General features: G+C 44.8%; 1 protein-coding gene across 15 annotated transcripts in view; it reads left to right on the forward strand.

Moving 5' to 3' along the window:
• Window positions 1-23,973, forward strand: part of EPB41L3 (erythrocyte membrane protein band 4.1 like 3) — a 70,518-nt gene that overhangs the window by 31,291 nt on the left and 15,254 nt on the right. For 9 of the 15 annotated variants that reach the window (XM_054381582.1, XM_054381589.1, XM_054381580.1 and 6 more), the window contains 6 exons: window positions 2,135-2,222; window positions 5,779-5,931; window positions 8,124-8,221; window positions 9,893-10,068; window positions 12,795-13,015; window positions 22,799-22,852. In XM_054381582.1, the coding sequence (XP_054237557.1) occupies window positions 2,135-2,222; window positions 5,779-5,931; window positions 8,124-8,221; window positions 9,893-10,068; window positions 12,795-13,015; window positions 22,799-22,852 (790 nt within the window). Of the gene's footprint in view, window positions 1-2,134; window positions 2,223-5,778; window positions 5,932-8,123; window positions 8,222-9,892; window positions 10,069-12,794; window positions 13,016-16,818; window positions 17,389-22,798; window positions 22,853-23,973 lie in introns of all 15 variants that reach the window. The other 6 variants (XM_054381585.1, XM_054381583.1, XM_054381587.1 and 3 more) reach the window with 3 other exon arrangements.

The following is a 23,973-nucleotide window of genomic DNA, read 5'->3' on the forward strand; positions in this document are numbered from 1 at the left end:
ATAGCAGAGGTGGAAAGTGGAACACTACCTATTGGAGATTACAAGTGCATTACCAGGGTAATGCAGCGATGCAGTCAAAAAAAGCAAAAGCTCAGCTTGAACTAGAATTGGCCAGAGATGTCAAAAACTTCAAGAAAGCGTTCTTCAGGTTAACAACAAGCAGAATTAACAACAAGCAGAAACAGAGAGTATAGGCCCACAATTAAACAGGATAGGTGAACTAGTCACCAACAATGCTGAAAAGGCCTCTAGAGGTCCTCAACATCTCCTTTGCCTCTGTCTTCACCAATGCAGTTTGGGTCCCAGTCCATGGGAACAAAAATGCAGGTTGATGCAGACACAGACCTGTCTTCAGTGAAGGAAGAGTTGGTGTGTCAGCTATTACAGGAGCTTGACCTGTACAAGAGCTTGATCTGTACCAATCGATGGGACTGGATGCCATCCACCCAAGGGTGCTGAGAACTGGCTGATGTTGTTGCAAGGCTGCTCTCCATAATCTCTAAGAAGTCATGGAGATCAGGAGACATCCCTGAAGACTGGAAGAAAGCTAATGTCACCCCCATCTACAGGAAGGGTCCCAAGGAGGACACACATAATTACAGACCTCACTTCAATCCCTGGGAAAATTAGGGAGCAAATCCTTCTGGGGACTGTCACAAGTCAACTGAAGCCTCTGACTGGGAAAAGCCAACATGGATTCACCAGGGGTAAATAGTGCTTGACAAACCTGATTGCCTTCTATGACAGAGAAACTCATGGGGTTGCTGCAGGGCTAGCAGCTGACATTATCTACCTGGACTTCTCCAAGGCTTTTGATGTGGTTTCCCACAACCTCCTCCTAGAGAAACCAACACGTTATGGCCTAGACAGGTGGTGTGTGTAGTGGGTGAGGAACTGGCTGACAGGCTGTACCCAGAGGGTGGCAGTCAATAGTTCTTTCTCAACCTGGCAGACAGTCATAACTGGGGTCTCCCAGGGATTGATGCTGGGCCCAACACTGATTAATATCATCGTAAGTGAAGTGGATGTTTAGGATCAAGAGCACCCTGATGAAGTTTGCAGATGATACCAAAATGAGTGGGGAGGTTGGCACTCCAAAAAGGAGAAACCACCCTCCAGGAAGACCTAAGATAGGCTGAATGAGTGAGCTAGCAAGAACATTAGGAAGTTCAGTGGGGACAAATGTAGAGTCTTGCACCTGGGAATACATAACCAAGGAATGCAGCTCAGGCTCGCATCCACCTGGCTGGGGAACAGCCCCATGGAAAGGGACCTGAGGATCTTGGTGGACCAGAAGCTCATCATGAGTGAACAGTGTGCTGCATCAGCAAAGAAAGGCAACAGGATGCTGGCTTGCTTCAACAAGGGCATTACTAGCAGAGATAAATAAGTCATTGTTCCATTCTGGTCAGGCCACATGTGGAGCACTGTGTGCAGTTTTGGTCCCCACTGTATGCAGACAGGCTGGAAAGTGGTCCAGAGAAGGGCTAAGAGAATGATCAGAGGACTGAAAGGCCTGCCATATGAGGAAAGGCTGAGAGAACTGAGTTTGTTCAGCCTTGGGAAGGCTTAGGGGAGACCTTACCACCATGTACCAGTACATAAGGTACCAGGAGTACATGTACCAGGAGGGTGGAGGCTCCCTTTTTACACAGAGGCACATGGAAAAGACAAGGGGCAATCAGTACAAGTTCCTCCCGGGGAGATTCCGATGGGACTCCAGAAGAAAATTTTTCACAATGAGAACATTCAGACATTGGAATTATCTCCAAGGGAAGTGGCTTCCCCTACATTGGACAGTTTTAAGACTCAGTTTGACAGGGTGGTGGGCCATCTTGTTTAAACTTTGCTATTGCCTAGAAAGGTTGGACCAGATGATCCTTGGGGTCCCTTCCAACCCAGCATTCTGTGATTCTGAGATGTGGCCTCACTAGGGCAGAGTAGAGGGCATGGAGAACCTCCCTTGACCTGGTGGAACAGGGTCTGCACCAGAGTTTTGGCCCTGACAAGTACCCACCTACCTAAGGGGTATGACTGTAGTTCTGACAGGCTGAAAACATTTTCCAGCAGCTGGATTTTATTCTGGATTCTGTTTCCTTAACACTGATGCTAGAATTTGGTTGCTTTTCCTCAGGGGAATGACACCTGCAGAGGCTGAGATGCATTTCCTGGAGAACGCCAAAAAGCTCTCAATGTATGGAGTAGATCTCCATCACGCCAAGGTAGGTACACTCTGGTTCCTTCACTGGTCATCTCTCTCCTGTTGCATGGTGCTTGTATCTCCATGGAACCCCCAGTTTATTCTTTGTGCTTATTTTGAGAGGGACATTTTGTGGAACAGATGATGTCAGCACGAGGTGATTCTTGGGTTAAGCATAAATATACCTTGTAACATAGCTTAGCCTATAGATTCAAAGATGTTCCACATCAATCTTTCACATTGATGAAGCAACCAGATCCCTTGGGAAAGACATTGAATCAGTGGAGTAATGAAGATGTCCAGAGAATGATCAACTCTTACCTCATTCATCTACATTTCCCAGTACAGCAAGACCAACCATGGTATCTCAACTGGATAAGAAGATCAGTTCTAATACTGCTGAGAACTTTTCAAGCAATTATTGAGCTGTAGTAGAAACTTTAGTCAGGTTGATAGTGATGAGGAGACTACTGCTGGTCTTTCTTCTGGAGTGTGGTCATTGCAGATGGCTGGACAGGCAATAGTTCTGCTGGAAACATTCTCCCATGATGAAGTAGTTTCTCTAATCATCATCTGATTAAGTTATGAATAAAACATGGTCATTCTTGTTGCCCTCATTAGCATAATCAGTGGTCATCTCCTGCTGGCTTGGGAGAGCCACCTCCAGGCTTGTGCTGGTTGTGGTTTTTTTCTCAAATAACTAATTACCTTCTTTTTGTTCACTCTTGCAACTGATTTCTTCAGTTCTCTTTCACATGGATTTTATCATCTTTGAGGTTCGTGAGCATCCTTGGTAGTGAGTGCTGAATAAAGAATCCCAAGCTGGGGAGAGAGAGATGTGTTCTGTAAAGGTCAAATTATTGTGAGCCTGGTTTTGTGCTGCAGATCCTTTCAAGAACCTCGGATCTTAAAAGTGCCTACAACCAGGTTCCTGGGGTGTTTGGGAGGAGCTGTGCATGTGTGATACAGAACTCAAGGCAATCTTTTTAGTTTTCTTAATCTTCTTCACTGAAAATGAAAAATCTGTCCATGGCTCAATGAGCAGAGCTTGACCAGGAGACACAGCACTGCCTTCCTCATGTCCTGAAGATAGGCAGCACATCCTGAGGCACATTTGGAGCAGAAAGAGATTGGAAAAAGTCATGCTATAGCTTTTTTTTTATATCTTTTGGCTAACACAAAAAAATCTGAAAAAGAGCAACAAAGTGAGTTCACATAATCCCCCTGCTAAAGCAGGGTCACCCACATCAGTTTGCCCAGGATCACAATGTCCAGGTGGGCTTGGAATCTCTCTAGAGAAGGGGACTCCACAACCCCTCTTACCAGCCTGCTCTGTGGATCCAGCACCCTCAAAGCAAGTAATTTTTTCCTCACGGTCAGATGAAACCTCCTAGGTTCCTGTTTGTGCCCATTGCCCCTTGTCTTCTCACTGGGCAACACTGGAGTCTGGCCACATCTTCTTGCCCCCCACCCTTCTCCTCTCGCTGAGCATTGAGAAGATCCCCTCTCAGGCTCTTCTTCTCCAAATTAACAAGCCCTAGGTCTCTCAGCCTTTCCTCCTCACAGAGATCCTCCAGGTCCCTCAGCATCTCTGCAGCCTCCACTGGCCTCTCTCCAGTAGCTTCCTGTCTCTTTTGAACTGGGAGGCCCAGAACTGGACCCAGAACTCCAAATATGACCTCACTAGGGCAAAGCAGAGGGGGAGGAGAACCTCCTTCAACCTGCTGCCTGCACACTTCTTCACGTACACTAATATACCATTGGCCTTTATGGCCACAGAAGCACACTGCAGGCTCATGGTGAACTTGTTTTTCAACAGTGCTCCCAGATCCTTTTCCATGGAGCTGCTTCCCACCTGTACTGGTGCAGGGGGTTATTCCTCCTCAGGTGTAGGACTCTACACTTGCCCTTGTTGAACGTCATGGGGTTCTCTCTGCCCAGCTCTCCAGCCTGTCCTGTTCTAAACACATTGCAGACCTCGTTAGTGACGATTTAACACAGCATTATGGTCTGAGTGTTTTGTTCAGAACAATGGAGAAAGGCTGTGTAAGTTAAGCAGGATCTCCTGAGATAGCCATTTTGTTTTATCTCTAAAAAATACTAGTCTCCAGTTTGCTGGTTTTCATCTAGAAAGACCCAGAGCAAGAGAATTTGGTAGATGATTCTATCTCTCTCTAAAGTGATGTTCTCCATTGAAGCCATGAACAAACTGGGTCTGTCTGTGGGTTAAGAAACCCAGCAGGGATATTGGAAACTGGACTAAAGGTGAGAAAAGCAGGTTCTGCCTGAAAAGAGGAATGTTTGGTTTTAATTAGCTCTGCCAGCAAGGTCTGATGGTATCAGACTAGGGGACAAGTATCTCAGTGGATGGCTCTCTGAAGTCAGATGTCTCTATGTAAATGTTAGTTCATTAAAGGCTGTGACAGGTATTCAACAGATGCTGGAGTCACCAGCTGCTGTTTAAAGTGGTTTTCAATTATCCAGCACAGGGCTACAATAAAAGATGTGTTCAGGTAGAGAGATGTGTCCCCTGGGCTGTCACTACTCTGCTGAAGCCCCCCCACATTCATACACACAGCTGCAAAGACCATATCTTGTTCCTCTGATGTTACAGTGAGCAAATTTCTGTCAGATTTTTCATTAAGAAACTGTACAGTGAGGTACACTAAAAAAAAAAATTACTTTTTATGTTCTGCAGTACCTGACAGTGACGTCACACAAGAGTTTTAGGTAGAAAAACTCATACTTTAAGGGGTGAGACCATCATAGCAGAAGCAGGACCTGAACAGGCCACAAGAATGATGAGAGTGTGGAACCCCTCTGCTGTGAGGATAGGCTGAGGGAGTTGGGGTTGTTCAGCCTGGAGAAGGCTGCAGGACTTCTTGTAGCCTTTCAGGACTTAAAGGAAGGTTGGGACAATCTTTTCAATATGCCCTGCTGTGACAGGGCAAGAGATACTTGGTTTAAACTAAAAGAGAGAGATTCAGATTAGAGAGAAGGAAAAAGTTTTTGTTACAGTGGTGAGAGCCCTGGAGAAGGTTTCCTGGAGAGGCTGTGGCATCTCCTTCTATGAAGAGATTCCAAACCCACCTGGACATTGTGATCCTGGGCAACGTGCTATAGGTGATCCTGCTTTAGCAGCAGGGGGTTGGACTTGGTGATGTCCAGAGGTCCCCTTCCAGCCCCCACCATGCTGGGATTCTGTGTTTCTGTGAGCTGAGTAACGCCAGAAGTAAATTTGTATGCTGTCCTGCTTTCTATCTGCTATTTATGCTAATAACACTCAGGTTTTTATGATGCTTATAAACTTTTGGCTATGTGCTTAATATCATTCTATTAGTAAGGTCTAAAAATTCTTCCCTCCTTCTGGAATCTTTCTAAAATGGAAGGAAACACTCACAACACTCAAAGACCTCTCACCCTGCCCAACCCTACTATTACTTGCATGAATGCAAGTAGCTCTCAGAAATCAGGTCACTACGACTGATGCATTAAAAAGACATAGCCCGGGTAGAAACAAGGATCTTTAGGATGGAAGGAGAGAACTTCCCAACAAAATCTACTTCTTGTTTTTCCAGGATTCTGAAGGAGTGGAGATCATGCTGGGAGTTTGTGCAAGTGGACTCTTAATATATCGAGACAGGCTCAGGATAAATAGATTTGCCTGGCCAAAGGTGCTGAAAATTTCCTACAAGAGGAACAACTTCTACATCAAAATCCGACCAGGGGAGGTAAGGGCATCCTGATGCTCTTCAATGAAAGAACCTTTCAAAACCCTGTGTGATCACTGATGTGTTGATTTGTCACCTCTTACCAATACTCCTCTCCATTTATTTTTTGGGGTTTTTTAATCTATGCTGATTTTCTTGGGTAAATACTTAAAATACAGATCAGATCTTCTCTGGTGTTTCTCTGTTTACATCCAGGAGCTGTCATAAAGAACCAAATGTGACCATTTACATGTAAAATCCTCCTGCATATTACAGCTGCTTTGTGGGTTTAAGTAACATTGTTCATCATTTCATGCTCATGACCCACCATCATGCTGTGCATTAAATTAGGGTCTCTTCCTCACTAGAAGATGTAGACCAGTACAAACCAGTAGACGAGTACAGACCAGTACAACTGAAATCAGAGCAGAGACTGCTAAAATTAAGTCAATCATCCACCATCCAGCATTTTTGGTTGCCACAGGCATTAGCACTTCAGGCCCACAGGAGCTCACGGTCTGGTTCAGGAGAAGGCAATGGGAAGTCTTGATCAGTGAGTGCCCTCTCGTGGCTCAGCAACGAGAACAACAGATCCTCAACCTCAAGAGCTGAGTTTGAGCTAACCCAGAAATGAGGTGACAAATCTTAAGGAAAATCCCAGGAGGACCATCCCAGGCAAAGGATGTGCTGGTCCAATTATTGCTCCATGATAGATGGAACACTCATGTCCATTATGGAGTGCAGAGCTGTAGTTCAGTACAGGAATCACCTGGATGAGGATTTTCTGGCGTTTCTCCGTTAATGCACTACGGCTGTTGGGAGCCCTAAGTTGAGGTCTCCAGTACCTAGCATGGGCTGCCCAGGGTAGTGGTGGAGTCCCCATCCCTGGAGGGGTTTCAAAGCTCTGTAGATGTGTTGCTGAGGGACATGGTTTAGTGGTGACCTGGTGGTTCTGAGTTAATGGTTGGACTTGATGATCTCAAAGGTCTTTTCTGACCAAAGTGATTCAATGATTCTATGGCTTCATAAGTGACCTGGGAGATCTGCTGGTCAAACCCCTCCCTCCCCCCACCTCCACCAAGACCTGGGGTTTTGAGTCCTAATTCAAAATCTACAGACCTGCTTCTCAGCAAACACCATTTTGGGAGCCAACTTCCCAGACCTGAGTTTGACTTTAAAAGATACCAGTAAGTAGGGACAGATATTCCCAGTGCCTGTGCTCAGGCTGGCCTCTACTGAAGCCCTCGTGACCTCTGCTGGTCTGGGTGTGTAACATCCTCTGACCAGGTCGTAGCTTTTTTATGCAAAACAATCACTGCAATCTCTTTCCAAATCACAATTGATGACAACAGAATTCACCACAGAATCACACAATAATGGAGGTTGAAGGAGCCTCTGGAGGTCATCTAGTTCAACCCACCTGCTAAAACACAGTCGCCTAGAGCAGGACCATTCCATGTGTTGCTTCGTTGTTTTGCTATTTCCTGCTTTGTTTCTCTCTGTCCTCTCCCTGGAAGAATCTATGCCTCTTTACCACCACCATTCCTTCCACCTTTCCCTGATCACACCACACTATTTCACCTACTCAGCCATCTACATGTAGACTTCAGCATGTTGCAGAGGTTTTATCTGGCACAACTTTTTATCTGGAGCATAGAAATCTACCTAGAAAGGCCTCTTTATATCCCCAGTCGACCCTTTTTCATTACTGGCCTGTTCCTCATCCTCCTCAGAAGATAAATTAGCTAAACCCACTGTGATTTACTAACTGTGCAGTTCTCCACTGCAAATCTCCTTGATCTAAAGCGGTGTGAGACCAGTTCAGTCCCTGGGGACCATTGCTTTCCTCCACACTATTATCAGGCCTCCCGCCATTGTTTAAACTGGGTTAAAGCACTTAAATTATGGTTTTCTCAGAGGTCTCCCAAATCTTCTCTGATCTCTTTGTTACTACAGGGCATAAAACATCACTGTCACCATCAAAAACCTCTTCCTTTTTGAGTTTCTACCCAAATCCAATGCTCAGAGGTTGCCCTTATCACTCCCAGCTTCGTAGACAACATATAAGTGTGGTTATGTACACAAGCATTTATGTTCACCCTTGTAGTGAGATGGTACTGATGGAAGAGATGAAGATGAATCTCTGTACACTGTCTAAAAATGGATGCACAGCCTCAAACAAGTCCTGGGGTTTTTTCTTCTTTTTTCCCTAGTTTGAGCAGTTTGAAAGCACCATTGGGTTTAAGCTGCCAAATCACCGTGCTGCAAAGCGCTTGTGGAAGGTGTGTGTTGAGCACCACACGTTTTTCAGGTATGTGAATCCCTTCTTCCTAAAGGTGTAGCCTAAAACAACAGCAACAAAAGAGACCAATTGTGTCAGCAGAGACAAAACCCCTCCAGATCATACTGTTCTTTTGATCATGAGGTGTCTCCAAACAGACAAAGAGAAGGGTGTTGCTTCTTCAAGATGGAAGTGTTTCACCCCAGTTTTTCGTATTGTTTCAGATAGCTCCTGAGTGTTTCAAATCACCATATGGTCCAAATTCATCATTTGGCTTTATGCCATGGTATTATCAGCTGCTATAATTGGAGATGAAGGATTCTGCTGCACTTCTGAATGTCTAGACAGAGCAACTGATATGGGAAGTTACTGAGGGTTGTGGGTAAGAGCTTAAAAAGAAAACTGTGAGGCCACATCTCTAATACTGAGTTTAGTTTTGGGTCCGTTACTGAAAGAAGGACATTGAGGTGCTGGACTGGGCCCAGAAAAGGGGACTGAAGCTGATGAAGGGTCTGGAGGACAGGTCTTGTGAGGAGTGGCTGAGGGAACTGGGGTTGTTCAGTTTGGAGAAGAGGAGGCTGACAGGATATCTTCTGATTCTCTACAACGCCCTGACAGGAGGTTGGAGCCAGGTGGAGGTCAGTCTCTCCCAAGTAAAAAGCAGTGAGACAAGAAGAAGTAGCTTCAAGTTGAATTAGGAGAGATTTAGATTGGATATTTGGAACAATTTCCTGGCTGAAAGAGTGGTCAGGCATTGGAACAGACTACGCAGCAAGGTGGTGAAGTCACCATCTCTGTTGGTGCTCATAAAACATTTAGACACAGCACTTCAGGAGATGGTTTAATGGCCATGATGGTGTTGGTTTGATGGTTGGACTTGATGATCTTGAAGGTCTTTTCCAACCTTAATGATTCTACGATTCTTGCCTTTGAGGAAGAATTCAGCATCCTTTGACTCCCTTTTAGCCTCAGACCTGTGAGGCACAGACCCATGATGAAGAGTGATACTGTCATGGTTGAGAGTGAGACAAGATTGCTCTTTTGCCTCTTCCAAAAGGGGCAAAAGAAAAATGCTCAAACAAAGGATTGGATAGGGTTGGAAAGTTTAAATGGAAATGCTATTCACAACTACATACAACAATGCAAAGTATATAAAATACACAAAAATCCATAGTCTGGGTTTAACACAGAAGCTCATTAAGCCAACGCTTCACACTAACCTCCCAGGTGAACAACCAGGTGAATAAACCCAAGCTTTCATGCCCCTTCTCTACCAAGCCTCTCTACCCTCCATACCACACCATTGTGATACAGCAAAAATTCAGCTTGACAGCTCCAGGCCCCCATTAGGCTACTCCAGGCCTAATTGGCTGCATTGCCAAAGCCGACAGCAGGCCTCCCCCACAAGAGGTAACAGCCTGTGTGTCCTTCCCGGGAGGAGAGAGGGAGGGAAAAGGAAAGAAAACTGATTCTGCAGCCAATTTTATAGGGAGGCAGGACTTAAGGGAATGAAATACATCTTCCAGTCCACTCCTGGACACTCTGGACCTTCTGGAGATCTGCAACTTTGTGGTGTCTTAAAGGCACCTAGCCTCTAAACTACCACAGATAACCCAACAGTCATCTTCTCTCCTCTTCAGAAGGGGTGCACTGGTTTTTGGAGGAGGGCGAGTAACTGCTGCACTACTTGATGTGTTTTAGACTCTTGCTACCAGAAGCACCTCCAAAGAAGTTCCTGACGCTGGGCTCCAAGTTCCGCTACAGTGGCCGGACACAAGCGCAGACGAGAAGAGCCAGCGCCCTCATAGACCGTCCCGCACCCTACTTCGAGCGGTCCTCTAGTAAACGTTACACTATGTCTCGCAGCTTAGATGGGGGTAAGGTCCTCTCAGTTGGCTTTGTCAAAAGTTCTCAGCGTGGTGGTGGTCACTGCTTTAGACGGGGTATAAAGTTCTTGTCATCTCATCTCTTTGAGCTTCGGCTGAGTGGAGGCTGTGAGTACCTGCACGTTTTGGGAGGATGCACAGGAGTGTTGTGCTAAATGTTACTGCTGTGATCCTTACTAAGGGTTTGCCTGGAAGAGGTTCTTGAGAGACCAGTCTTCATGGAGCCCTTTCGACTGCCATCACAACTTCAATTCCCTGCTTTGGGCAAGGACCAAGTCAGGCATCAGCATTTTTTCTGGGCTTCCATGAGTAACTGTTTGGAGTTTGATTTAATTTGGCCTCCTTTGTTATGTAGGACTTTCTATTCTATGTTACAATTCATAAGTTAATTATTTCTTCCCCAAAAGAGTTGTCAAGGCCTGGAACAGGCTGCCCAGGGCAGTTGTGGGGTCCCCATCCCCAGAGGAATTTCAAAGCCGCAGAGATGTGGTGCTGAGGGACACAGTTTTAGCCGTCACCTGGCAGTGCTGGGTTAATGGTTTGACTTAATGAGCTTAAAGGTCTCTTCCAACCACAATGATTTGATGATTCTATTTCCCTTGCTTCCAATTACCTCACATCCTACATTCAGACTAGATACAAGACAGAAATTTGTTACACTGAGGATGGTGAGACCCTGCCCCAGGTTGCCTAGAGAGATGGTAGACGCCCCATCCCTGCAAACGTTCCAGATCAGGATGTTTGGAGCTCTGAGCAACCTGCTCTAGTAGAAGATGTCCCTGCTGACTGCAGGGGTGTTGGACTAGATGACCTTTAAAGGTCCCTTCCAACCCAAAACACTCCGTGATTCCTGATTCTAGTCACATGAGCTCTACCAGGCTTTTCCAGATGCTACTTTTGAAGGTGTGAGACGGACTAATGTATATGGGTTCTTCTCCATGATTCACAGAGCAATGGTTCTGCTGCTCCCTCAGTTTAAACGAGGGTGTGATTCAGAGTCTCAGCTGTATCAGCTGTTGCTTTTGTCAGATGTTGAGTAAAGAGGTTGTAGTTTATCTGTATAGAAAAAAAGGCTGAGACTAAACTCAGTTTAACAAGGAAAGGTGAATTCCGCAGAATATCACAAATGAACTACAGTTGATGATGGGAAGGAGAAGAAACATTAATATGGAAGTAAGGATGACAAGGCTTCTTCTCTCCACCCTTAAGATGCTGCTTGTCATTAATTTTTTTTGAATCTTCTAATTCTTACAATGCTTCTTGCTCGTTACCAAGCAACTGGTGACCTGCTCGCTGTGCATGTGGCTCAGAGCAGAAACGATCCTGCTGCGTTATTTTGTTTGTGACATCCAAACAAGATGTCTCCTTCTGCTCCCTTTGCTTTCTCCTGCCTCCTAAGCTCATTCCCAAGAGACAAGACATCCAAAACACTTTGTGAGACTCCATGAGGGCTTTATGTTGTTAATTTGCTGAAGTGCAAATGGGGAAAAGAGGCTTTTTTTTAATGAGTGCTTATGGTTTCCTCACTGTTGTGGTTGCTATAAAGTGAACGTGGCTGTAACGTCCTGCATCATGTTTCCAATAAGATCCTGGTCCTGTCACTGGTAACAAATGCAACTAAATTCATAAATTTGAGCAGTTCTATTGATTTAGAAACTGAGATTAATTAAATTAGTTCATTAAAGAACTTTTCAACACTGAGAGTGGTGAAACACTGGCACATATTGCCCTGAGAGAGATAGTAGGTGCCCCATGCCTGGAAACATTCCAGGTCAGGTTGTTTGGGGCTTTAGTTGCAGATGTCTCTGCTGATTGTAGGGGGATTAGACTAGATGACCTTTAAAGGCCACAAAATCCCAGAATCCCAGCATGGTGGGGGTTGGAAAGGACCACAGGAGATCATCTAGTCCAACTCCCCTGCTAAAGCAGGGGTACCCACAGCAGGCTGCCCAGGATCTCAGTATCAGACGGGTTTGTTACGGCTCCAGAGAAAGAGATTCCACAACTCCTTTCAGTTGGACTTGATCTGAAAGGTCTCTTCCAACCTCATCAGTCCTGTGGTAATCTGTCTGGGCAACCTGTTCTAAGCCAAACCATTCTGTAATCTTAAAATATCCCTATTCGATCCACTGCATTGAACGCCATCACTTCCCAGAGTGTTTTGGGATGATGAGCTCACTTGACTGTCAGACTTTACAGCTCACTAACACAAAGATCCCATTTCCTCACTCTCAGATGTTATGCCTGTGGTGCATCAATATTGCCATTCTCTGTAAGGCAGCATGTTCCTTAGAGTTCTACCCTGCCAGATCCCCAGGAAAACCACTTCCACCCCCATGGCTGATGTCATAGCTGGTTCTCCTTATGTTTCCTGCCTGATAATTGTGACAACTCTTTTTTTATTATTACTATTTTCTGGTGTTTTACTACAGTTTGAATGGCTTGATGACATTTAACAGCTGTGTAATGTGCTCATTAGCTACACTAATGTGTGTGTGCACAGTCGTAATCTGTGTTCCTGCTTAGAAAAGCTTCATTCCCAGTAACCATTTTACTTAAACCTTTATTTAAATGTATGCGCACCCTCATGGTTTCCTGAAACACAACAATAGTTGTGTTTTCAGCAATGCCTTGAATGCCTTACTAACCCATTTTTGTGCAGCTTCTCAGCAAAAAGCTCTTTCAGACTTTTTCCCTCTTTAAATATTTGCTTTTAGCATCAGTGAATGAAAACCATGAAATGTACATGAAGGATTCTGTGTCTGCTGCAGAGGTTGGTACTGGCCAGTACGCCACAACAAAGGGCATCTCTCAGACCAACTTGATAACCACTGTGACCCCAGAGAAAAAGGCAGAAGAAGAGAAAGATGATGAAGAAGGCAAAAAGAAAAGAGCAGAGGAAGTCACTCCGATTTCAGCGATACGCCACGACACCAAGGTAGAGTTCGGGGGGATTTGGTGTTCAACTGACCTGCTTGAGGGTGGGTTTGTGGGGGCTTGTGCTAAACTGACCTGCCTGAGAGCGGGTTTGGAGGGGTTTGTGCTAAACTGACCTGCCTGAGAGTGAGTTTGGGGGGCTTTGTGTTAAATTGACCTGCCTGAGAGTAGGTTTCAGGGGTTTTGTGCTAAACTGACATGCCTGACAGTGGGTTTGAGGGGGGGTTGGGCTAAACAGACCTGCCTGAGAGCACTGGGAGGCAGGCAGAATTGATTAGGAGGTAGGACATAACTAGCTCCATGAAAGGAAACTAGAATATACACAGTTGTATGTTCATGTGCATATGTCTTGAATTGTTATTTTTATAGTCCTTTTGTATTGATGTTTTAAAAGTTGGTTCCTGTCTTGGACTGTCCCTTGAAATCCATTTAACAACACAGTGGTTTTTATAGGGAATTCAAGAGCTCTGTAGGAAACCCCCCAAAACAGCCTGGCTCCTTTGGTCATCAGTTATATTTATCATGGCTTTTATTTTTCAACAAGGCATCAAAACAATTCTGTGTTCTTGTGTGTAGCTCTGTGCTGTTGTCTTTGTCTCATCCACGTCTCGTGACACTGTTTCCTGGTATTTCAATGAGCTTTTTCCTCTGTTAACTTTTGGTTATTAATATACCATAAGCTTTTTTGTTTGGGTTTTTTATTTTCTGGTTTACCACATCATTTCCTTTCCTCGTTTGAAGTTATGCATTGAAAAAAATACTTGGTTTTGTTGGTGATTCTCTGCTCAGCTGTTAAATTTGGTTTATCCCTCCCCATGCCCCATTCCAACATCACCACTTCCATGACTGCTTTGTATCTACTGAGATATCAAGACAAGGTAAATCAAACAGAGGGGCAGAGAAGATGCTGCATAACAGAATTTGGCAGTGAAGAGAATAAGGTAGAATCACAAAAGATGGAGTGTAATATGTCCTCTGTTTCTTTTGCATTGAGAAGAGAATGGAATATGAAATAGTGAATCTTGGATGTCATTCCAAAAGTGTACTATGGAATTCCTTTGCTAAATAAGTAGGATTTACCCTTCGCATTTATGGACAAAAAAACCTTGATCTGAGATTTACCCTCCTCATTAATTATGGGGGGAAAACTTTTATCTGATACTTAATTTATGAGGGAAAAAAGCCTTGATCTAAGGTTTACCCTCCTTATTTATGAGGAAAAACCTTGATCTGATATTTACTTTCTTCATTTATGAGGAAAAAACCTTGATCTAAGGTTTACTCTCCTCATTTATGGGGAAAAACCTTGTCCTTTACATCCATAAAACTGCCAGTGTTAGCACCTGAACTTCCAGCCTTGTTACATAAAATATCAAGCCCTCCAAAGGAGTTGTAATTAAGGTGCCAAACATCAGGAATAAATTGAATTCCTGAAAACTGCAAATGAGAAAAGATTTCCCTTTGAAAACATGCTCTGTAATTGTAGCTTGAAAAAAACAACCAACAACCTCTGTCAAATTTAACTGGGGACCTGAAACTGCATCTGGTTCTGCATGGAGAAACATGGATGAAAACCAAATATGCAGAAAATACCCAATAGAAATTAATGCTCTTCCAAGTGTTTGTTAATTTAGGTCAACGGGGAGATCAGCTGTATTTCCAAAATCATCTGTTCCTTAGATCTGGCTAGAAACAGTCAAAGATTCTCTTTTAGGAGAATGTTTTGATGGAGCTTAAACATGCACAAGTGAGTGGCTTTTACCCTCCACTCAAGAGGTGGATTCTGTTCAAACCATCTGAAAACAGATGGAGAAGTGAAGCCTATAGAGATCTCAGTTCTATTTTGCCTGGACCTGCAAAGAGAATAATGAAAAATAGGACAAATTTGAGTTCAAATTTCTTTCTAAGAATATATATAAATTTTACAGGGAGGTTTTCAGCTTCTCCACTAAGACATTTTTTCCTTTGCTTTGTCCATATGTACTCACGCACCAGAAGTTACTCTCAATATTAACACTGCAAAGATGTTCAGTAAGTGAAGAGTCTGTGTTAGCAAAGAATAAATTTACTTTAGCTTCTTTGCCTTTGCAATATAAATAAAGAGAAGTTCTGTGTATTTAACTCACATAGAGTCCTGTGAGTCCATCAGCATTAAATTTTGCCTTGATCTTAGGACATTAAGCTCATAAAAAAGACATTTGTAGGCAGTTTGAGGTTAGGCTTGCATTTGATGGCTTCATCTGGGAATATAGATTACCTGAACTCATGGATTGGGTTTTTTTTAACTGTTCTGGTTAGAGGAGAGCAGAAAAATATTAATAGGAGGGGGAGGAGCTCTTCCATGAAAATATTGGGCTTTAATCCCGTTCCTACCATTAATACACATGGTAAAGATTAGACTTAATAGCTGGTGTTGATGCACCCTGTGTCTAAAACTTGGATCCTCCTTGTTGGCTCACATTTGGCACCAGCTTGTCCAGGCAAATGCTGGTTTGGCTTTGAAGTTGTTTTGCTCATGGAAGCTGGGAGTGGACTTTAAATGGCCTTTTGTAGCTCCTCAGGGAGATGTGTGGCAGATGGAGCAGCACAAGCTCTTTGGGTTTGGTCATGGAGCCTTTGGCCAACATGCCTCTGATCCATCAGCATCGTGGCAGGTCTGTTATTCTGGGGTGGTTTGATGGTGATAGTAGTTGTTGTGCTTCTCAGGAGCAGTCTTGGAAGGGAGCATGTGAGGTAATGTTCACTCTTTCTTGCTGAATTCATCACCTCCCTCCTCCCCCCTTTTTGTCCTTGAGTGACTTTAAAGACCTGTAGAATTCCCTACAAGTGTCATGGCAAAGCAAACTCTCCTTGTTGGTAGCCAATATTTTTTGGTAGAACTTGCAACAAAAGCATTGGGTGTATTTTTTTCCATCATTGCTATGGGTAGAGTCACTTTCTGACTGTACGGAGAGGTGGCTGTGTTGGTGAGGGCAGGATGGTGGGGGACGTAGGGGTGAAGGCAGGGTGAAAAGGACGCAGAGGTGAGGACAGGATGGTTGAGACACCCAGCCTGGGTGGTGATGGGCACTGTGCTGAGGAGCTGGCTGGCAGGGTAGGTATTGAGCTAGGACAGATTTTTCTGTCAGTAACGTGTGCATTTATGCCTCCCCAGACTCCAATGTGTTTAATTTGGGTTTAAGACCTAAGTATAAGACTATTCTAATACTGTAATGCAGGAATTGGAGCACATAGAGTTTCAAAGTCCATGAGGTTCTACTGAGCTTGTCCAAAGTGTAGATGAGGAGCATCTGCACCCCCCACCTTGGGTCTCCTCCTGAATGCAGGAGAGGTGTCACAAGCAGTGTTGGTATGAGAAACACATTCCCTCGTTTCTTTGTTGCTCTCCATGTACTTCATGTTTGAAAACTCCTTGTGACCTGAAGCCAGTCTTACCATAAGGGGACGGTGGCAGCACCTCTGAAGGCTTTGGAGTCAGGCTTAGATAAGCGCTGGATGAAGAATCATAGAATCAGTCACGGAATACATTGGGTGGAAGGGACCTTTAAAGGTCATCTAGTCCAAACTTCTTATAGCCAAAGGTGGTGTCTATTGTGAGCTGTGACCCCAGTCCACTGCTAGCTGTGGTGAGAATGTGCACCATTTAACTCAGTGGAAAGCTGTGGTGTTCAAACACTGTTTCTGATCTTACATAAATATAAATAAATATATTCTGTATCGCCGCAGAAGAAAGTTAACTAATGACAGTTTTCTTTTTGTCCTTTTGCTTTCGCGCCTTGTTTGCTGCTCTTCCTCTGTCACCAGCCATCTTTGCTTGGCACTGACCCCCCCAGCCCCTCACCATCCTTGCAGCCTGGCCCCCCAATATCTTCTCCAGCAAAGCTCCGCAGGAGATGCAAGGAGAGCGCTCGGACCAAGGCTGTAGGTTCCGAGGTGCCCAACCAGAGCCCTCCAAAAGCTGGCGAGCCAGAGCCGGAGCCTGACAGGAAGGGGCGAGTTTGCTCCGCCGAGCCAGACCTGCCTTTCGCCTACAAGCAAAAACCCAGCAGAGGCGGAACGCTCTTTTCCTTCTCCTTGCAACTCCCCGAGTCCTTTCCTTCCCTCTTGGATGATGATGGCTACCTGTCTCTCCCCAACCTCTCCGAAACCAACCTCCTGCCCGCCAGCGTGCAGCACTACCTCCCCATCCGCTCCCCATCCCTGGTGCCTTGCTTCCTCTTCATTTTTTTCTTCCTGCTCTCTGCCTCTTTCTCAGTGCCATACGCCCTCACTCTCTCCTTCCCTCTGGCTATGTGCCTCTGCTACCTGGAGCCCAAGGCGGCCTCCTTGAGTGCCTCACTTGCCAATGACCTGAGTGACAGTTCAGAGGAAGAGGTGTGTACCTCGGCATCGAACACACTCTTTGCCGTGTTCAGTGCTTCGGTCCTGACCAGTCTTAGATTGCTGCGATAGTGGTCCTACTTTCAGAGCCTCATTTCTGTCTGTGCTGATATGTTAGAAGGGGTGGTTTGGGGCTTGGGGATTGTTTTTTCCCTTGGGTTTTGAGGGTGTTTTGCTTTCTTTTGGTTTTCTTTCTTTTTTTCTTTTTTTCTTTTTTTTCCACATGTTGGGAGTGAAGCTTGGGGCCCAGGGTTAGGCACAACACTGTGTGGAAGTGGCTTGCTTCGAGCTGTGTCAGCTGAGGCACTAAACAAATTGCAACTGACCAGCTCTGAAGTATTGTGTGTGAACCCACCAAGATCATAGAGAATCATAGAATATTTCTAGTTTGAAGAGACTTTTAAGATCATCAAGTCCAACTATTAGTCTAACACTGCCAGGTAACTGCTTAACCACAGAATCATAAATCATTTTGATTGAAAGAGACTCTTAAGATCATCAAGTCCAACCATTAGCCCAACACTGCCAGGTCACCACTAAACCACAGAATCACAGATTCGTTTGGGTTGGAAGGGACTTCCAAGATCATTGAGTCCAACCACTAACCCAGCACTGCCAGATCACCACTAATCCATGTCCCTCAGCAGTGCATCTCTGCAGCTTTCAAACACCTCCAGGGATGGTGACTCCACCACCTCCCTGGGCAGCCTGTTCCAGTGTTTGAGAACCTTTTCAGGGAAGAAGTTTCTTCTTATGTCCAACCTAAATCTCCCCTGGCACAACCTGAGGCATTTTCTCTCATCCATAATAATGGGCACCCTCATCAACTTCAGCTTGTCCAAATCCAGATGGACTCAGCTTTTTGCAAGAGACTGTCAGCTACAGCTCAGGAAAGACTTTCTGGTCCAGCAAAACCTGGATCTGGAGTTTTAGTCTCAGCCACATCACGGCTGCAGATTAAATTGTCTTCCTGTTTTGAAATCTAGTGAGAGGTCAGACTGGGACAACTGTTGGGAGCACGCCACTTGGGCCATCATGATATTTGCAAGGTTGAGTTAGTACTGCCAAAAACTATGCCTCAAGCCACTGGAGTTATCATAAGCAGATAGACCAACTGTGATAGAAGAAGAGTCCACAGCAGTTCTGGAAACTATGGATATGATGATAGATCCCAGGAGAAGAAAAGGAGTCTGTTTAAGTAACTGGATAACTGGCATCACAGTTTTTGCTGGTACCCACTTAATCTTTGTTGGCAGAATAAAATATCAAAGTCATTTTCCCTTCATTTTTCCTTACTCCCCTTCGTCTTGGAGTCATAGAGTCATAGAATCTTAGAATCAGAGTGGTTTGGGTTGGAAGGGACCTTTACAGGTGATCTAGTCCAAGCCCCCGGCAGTCAGCAGGAACATCTGCAAGTAGAGCAAGTTGCTCAGAGGCCCATCCAGCCTGACCTGGAATGGTTCCAGGTTCTGGGCAACCTGTGACAGGGTCTCTCCACCCTCAGCTTAAACAATTTCTTAATTCTGTCTAGTCTGAATCTCCCTCTTTACTTTAAACCTATCAACCCCTTGTGCTGTCACAGCAGGCCCTGCTCAAATGTCTGTCCTCAGCTTTTCATCTCAGCCCCTTCAAGTACTGAAACGCCACAGGAAGGCCTCCCTGGAATCTTCTTTTCTCCAGGCTGAAACACCCCCAACTCTCTCAGCCTGTCTTCACAGCAGAAGGGTTCCAGCCTTCAGATCATTGGTTGTGGTCTCCTCTGGCCCTACTCCAACAGGTCCATGTCTCTCCTCTGCTGAGGACTCCAGAACTGGACATAAATGCAAATATATGGGTTTGCTTTGTGTGTAAAGAATCTCCCTAGACCAGATAAGCACAGACCAGTTGGCCATGTGTAAAAAACAACCTTTGGGCACTGGTCACTGCCATCACAGTGGCTGTCTTGAATAAACCAGCTCGTGCATCTAAACGTGGGTATCATCCACCACAAGGGTTTTGCAAGACACGGTGCAGGATTCCATTCCCTCTTTTATGGGAAGCCAATCATTTTATCTTGTAAAAACACTGCCTTTGGATGCTTTTTGGCTCATGTGATGTCTCACAAGTAAACAAGAATGTGTAATTTCTGATTATAGGAATCCAGAACGTTGCTGCCTCGTTTCATGTCCTCATTTTGAGGTCACACTGAGGTCTCTATTTGCATTAGCTCTGCGCAGGGATTAATGTAATCGCAATAAGAGCGTGAACGCTCCACGGGCAGTGATGGGGCTGTGTTTATGTAACACAGCAATGAGCTTTTCTTGCCTTCGGTGAAGTTAGGAAGCAGGAAAAAAAAATCTGAAATGGGTTTTTCACGTCATTCTTTTATGAGCATGGTCACTCCATCAGTGCTTCTTGACAGACAACACAGACTTGTGCCTAATCCAGGGGGTATTTCTCGTTCAGAACATTGCATGCCAGTGATGACTCTGTTTTAAACTTGGGCATGCCTGCATTACATTGCCAAAACAAATCACAGCAGTTCTGCTCGCACGTTAGAGGAGGTGCAACCACAGCAGTTCAGGAGACAAGCTGCTTTCCCCTTCCTGCTCCATTCCTCACCCACCACAAGCCCACCAACAGCCCCAGACCTTCTCTTACCCCTCACTCCGGTGAAGACCTGATGTTCAACCTTAATTCACCATTCCCTGCCATAAGCCCAGGTCTTTCTTCCAAGTGTTTCCACTCTTGACTCCAACCCCATGACTGTTGATTGACTCATTACCAGATGTGTATGATGCAATAAAGGGAATTCTTTGCCTTACTTAGGATTTCATTGCTGTTATGGCAAAAGAAATAGAACCCTTTCCCCCCACCAGGGCACAGAGTGATGCAAGAGCGTCTTCCCAGCACCCTGACGCACTCTCACACCTGCCTGAGCTCTGTTCTTCTATGAGCAGTGCATCTGGAGGCAGGCCCTGCAGCCAGAGATGCAATGTCACCCCTTACAGCTCATTACCTTCTGTGCTGGCACCTTAGCAACTAATATTTCCACTGACTTTGCTCTTATGTTTCCACTTTCACATTGTTAACTGAATCTTCTCCACAAGACTCTGTGCCTTGACACAAATATTTTAATCCCTTTTAAATGCCTATGTTCAGTAATTCCTTTGTTTTCTGAATGTTTCATTTTATTTTGTTTTGTTTTTAAATGGGAATGACAATCACAGAATCATTTTGGTTGGAAGAGACCATCAAGATCATGGAGGTCAACCATTAACCCAGTACCACCAGGTCACCACTAAACCATGTCCCTCAGCACCACATCTCCACAGCTTTGAAATTCCTCCAGGGATGGGGACTCCACCACTGCCCTGGGCAGCCTGTTCCAGGCGTTGACAACTCTTTTGGGGAAGAAGTTGTTCCTTGTGTCCAACCTAAACCTCCTCTGGCACAACTTGAGGCTATTTCCTCTTGTCCTGTCCTTTGTTCCTTGGGAGAAGAGACCGATCCCCACCTGGCTCCAACTTCCTTTCAGAGAGTTGTAGAGAGCCAGAAAGTCTCCCTTGAGCCTCCTTTTCCCCAGGGTAAACAACCCCAGTTCCCTCAGACTTTTTTATGTCACCAGACCTTTAAAATTGCTGATAATGCTATAAAGCTGTGAGATGCTTCACTAATAAAGAAACAAAAGCTTGAAAAACCACATCTGACTTCCCTTCCTGCACTCACCAAACAGCTCAAAGTCCCTGCTTATTCTTCTGCCTGTCCTACAAGCAGCACAAATTATTCCAAGGTAGGAATGAGAGAAAACAAAGCCATGAAAAATACCAAAAAAGCATTTTTATGAAACATTAGAGTTGTCAGAAAGTGACAGAAGAAATTCAAAGCTAAGACAGACACTCCATCCACCAGTCTTTTTCCTCATTTCATGCTGGTGTGACCTGAGGATGAGATGTCTTGTCCTAGCCTTAAATTACCTCCCTCTGCTGCTTTATCATGGAATCATGGGTTGGTTTTGGGTTGGAAGGGACCTTTAAAGGTCATCTAGTTCTGCCCCGCTGTTGTCAGCATGGACATTGCAACTAGAGCACTTTGCTCAAACCCCATCCAAACTGACCTGGAATGGTTCCGAGGTGGGACTTCTGCCACCTCTCTGGGCAACCTGGGCCTGTGTCTCACCATCCTCATTTTTACCACCCTCACCTGAGATCATCTATGAACCACAGAAAATCACTAATCAAATCCAAAGCTTTCAATGATGTGAAAACAACTTGGATGTGCCAATATCTGGGGCAGTGGGAGCACGTTCTTGACTTCCTGCTTCTCCATAACATCAAAATGAGTCACTGGAACTCTGCTCAGCCCATAGGATCCTACACTCAACTCTCTGTTTATTAAATCTTAAGAACTGACATTCTCCACTGAACTGTTCCTCACGGTGTGCAGCAAAGCAAAGCTAGATCAGGCTGTGCAGTGCTGTGCTTTGTTTCGTTTTTATCATATCCAGTCCATTTTTGTCCTACCTAGTGCCTGGTTTCGGGGAAGAAGTCAATTTTCTTTTCCTTCTGCTTTCATCTACATTCTTTAATGGAATGAGAAGTCCTTTTGATTCTTTTAATGGCTGTTTTCTTTCTTTTCTTTTTTGCTTTTTCTTCCTACCATTAACACCATCAGCTGCTCTTTATTGGGACCAAGTGGGATGTGAGCCTTACTGGTGCTCCACAGAGAGGCAGTAGATGGGCTGGAATGGTTGTGGGGGGGGAAATCTGGTTCTTGGAAGTCCTTGGTAATGCAGACAGCCTCACGGTGTATATGTGGAGACAAGAACAACTTCTGTACAAATGAGGGGCTGAAAGTCAGGTGACTGTTAAAGTAGTCTTAACATTTTATTTTATTTTTTGGTTTGGTTTATTAAATTATCTTTTCCCCCTCCGGGTGCAAAATTCAATCACAACAAAAATTTGGCCACAAGAAAAACGTTGATGACTAATTTTCTTGTAACCTAACGTTATGGGTGAAAAAGTTGGTTTAGAAAATATAATTTTATATTCTTTTTTTTTTTTTTAGTCCTTTTTTTTAAAGCCACCTGGCTTTCTATTAAAAAAAAAATAATTATAATTTCCAAACCTACCATTTGAACAACACTTTTTTTCCAGTACTATTTTGTTTGGCTTATCAATTTGTTCCAGTAAAACCATCTAGCAGTGTACAGTACGCCTCAAGTCTTCCTCTGAGTCTGTTCTGTTTACTAATTTAGCCTTTTTGTTTTGCTTCCTTGACTTGTGCGTGGTTTGGAAAAGCAAAATGCTTAATGCAGTCCACAGGGCTGGCCAGCTGAGTGAGCTCCTCGAGTACTGACCAGCTTGGGTTTATTCTTTATTCCTGCCTTCCTCTCGGGACCCGGTTCCTTCTCTAACCCTCATAGACTGACAGTGAGCAGACGGATACCGCGGCTGATGGTGAGACCACTGCCACTGAGGTTTGTACAGCCACTGGCACCCGCTTGGGGCAGGGCAGAACGTTTGGTGGCCTCATCTCCTCCCCACCTTGGGCACTGTGGACCGCATGTCTCCTACGGCAGCTCCATGTTGCATCTGCATGTGCAAGTGGGAGAGTTTTCCTGGGGGATTTATTTGAGTTCTCAACACTTCTCTGCGTTTGGTAGGGGAACGGTGGTTTGGTGTCGCCATGGTGGTCTTAGGTTGATGGTTGGACTCGATGATCTTAAGAGGTCTTTTCCAACCAAAACTATTCTATGATTCTGTGAAAGGCAGTGCAGATATTGGGGTGGTCCACTCCTGTGGTCGTGGTCATAGAATCATAGAATGCATCAGGTGGGAAGGGACCCTCAAAGGTCATCTTGTCCAAACCCCCTGCAGTAAACAGAGGCATCTCCAACTAGATCAGGTTGCTCTGGGCCCCATCGAGTTTGACCTGGAATGTCTCCAGGGATGGGGCCTCTACCACATCTCTGGGCAACCTGTTCCAGTATTTCACTACCCTCATTGTGGTAGCCAGATCATGCCCTGGATTTTTCTGTTTGCTTGTTTGCTCTTATAATCTACAGCTTGTGTGATAGAGCAGGGGGGAAAACAAGATTAAAAAGCATTTTCCTATGTTCTGGATAAAGGTATTTTCACATTATCCACATCTAAGCCCTTCCTTGAATGTAGTTTCGTAAGTCCACTTACTGCCACCACAGGTGCAGGTATTGCCTTCAGAGGAGGAATGCCAAACAGTTCATATTTTCTTTGCGTAAAGAATCTTTCTTGTTTCTTTTTTTCCTGAGGAGCCTCATATCCATAACATGTTACATAGACTATGCAGGAAAACCCAACCCTATGTGCCTCCAGTGAAGTGCACCTAATGCCTTCATAATTAATATGGCTGCAGCTGCAAACATGAGCTGAATTTAGTCTGACATCTGGTAGAAGACAGTCTTAGCACAGCCATGACTTTAGGTTTGCAGTACGATCTCATTAATATTTCAGACTGTTTAAAATTAGCATCAGGGAAAAATTTCTCCATCATCAAGGAATAATTTTCTATCATAAGGGAAAAACTCTCCATGTGACACGTCAGGGCAATTCACCCTTGGCT

The sequence above is a fragment of the Indicator indicator genome, chromosome 6, assembly GCF_027791375.1.
Source record: "Indicator indicator isolate 239-I01 chromosome 6, UM_Iind_1.1, whole genome shotgun sequence".
Classification (NCBI taxonomy): Eukaryota; Metazoa; Chordata; class Aves; order Piciformes; family Indicatoridae; genus Indicator; species Indicator indicator.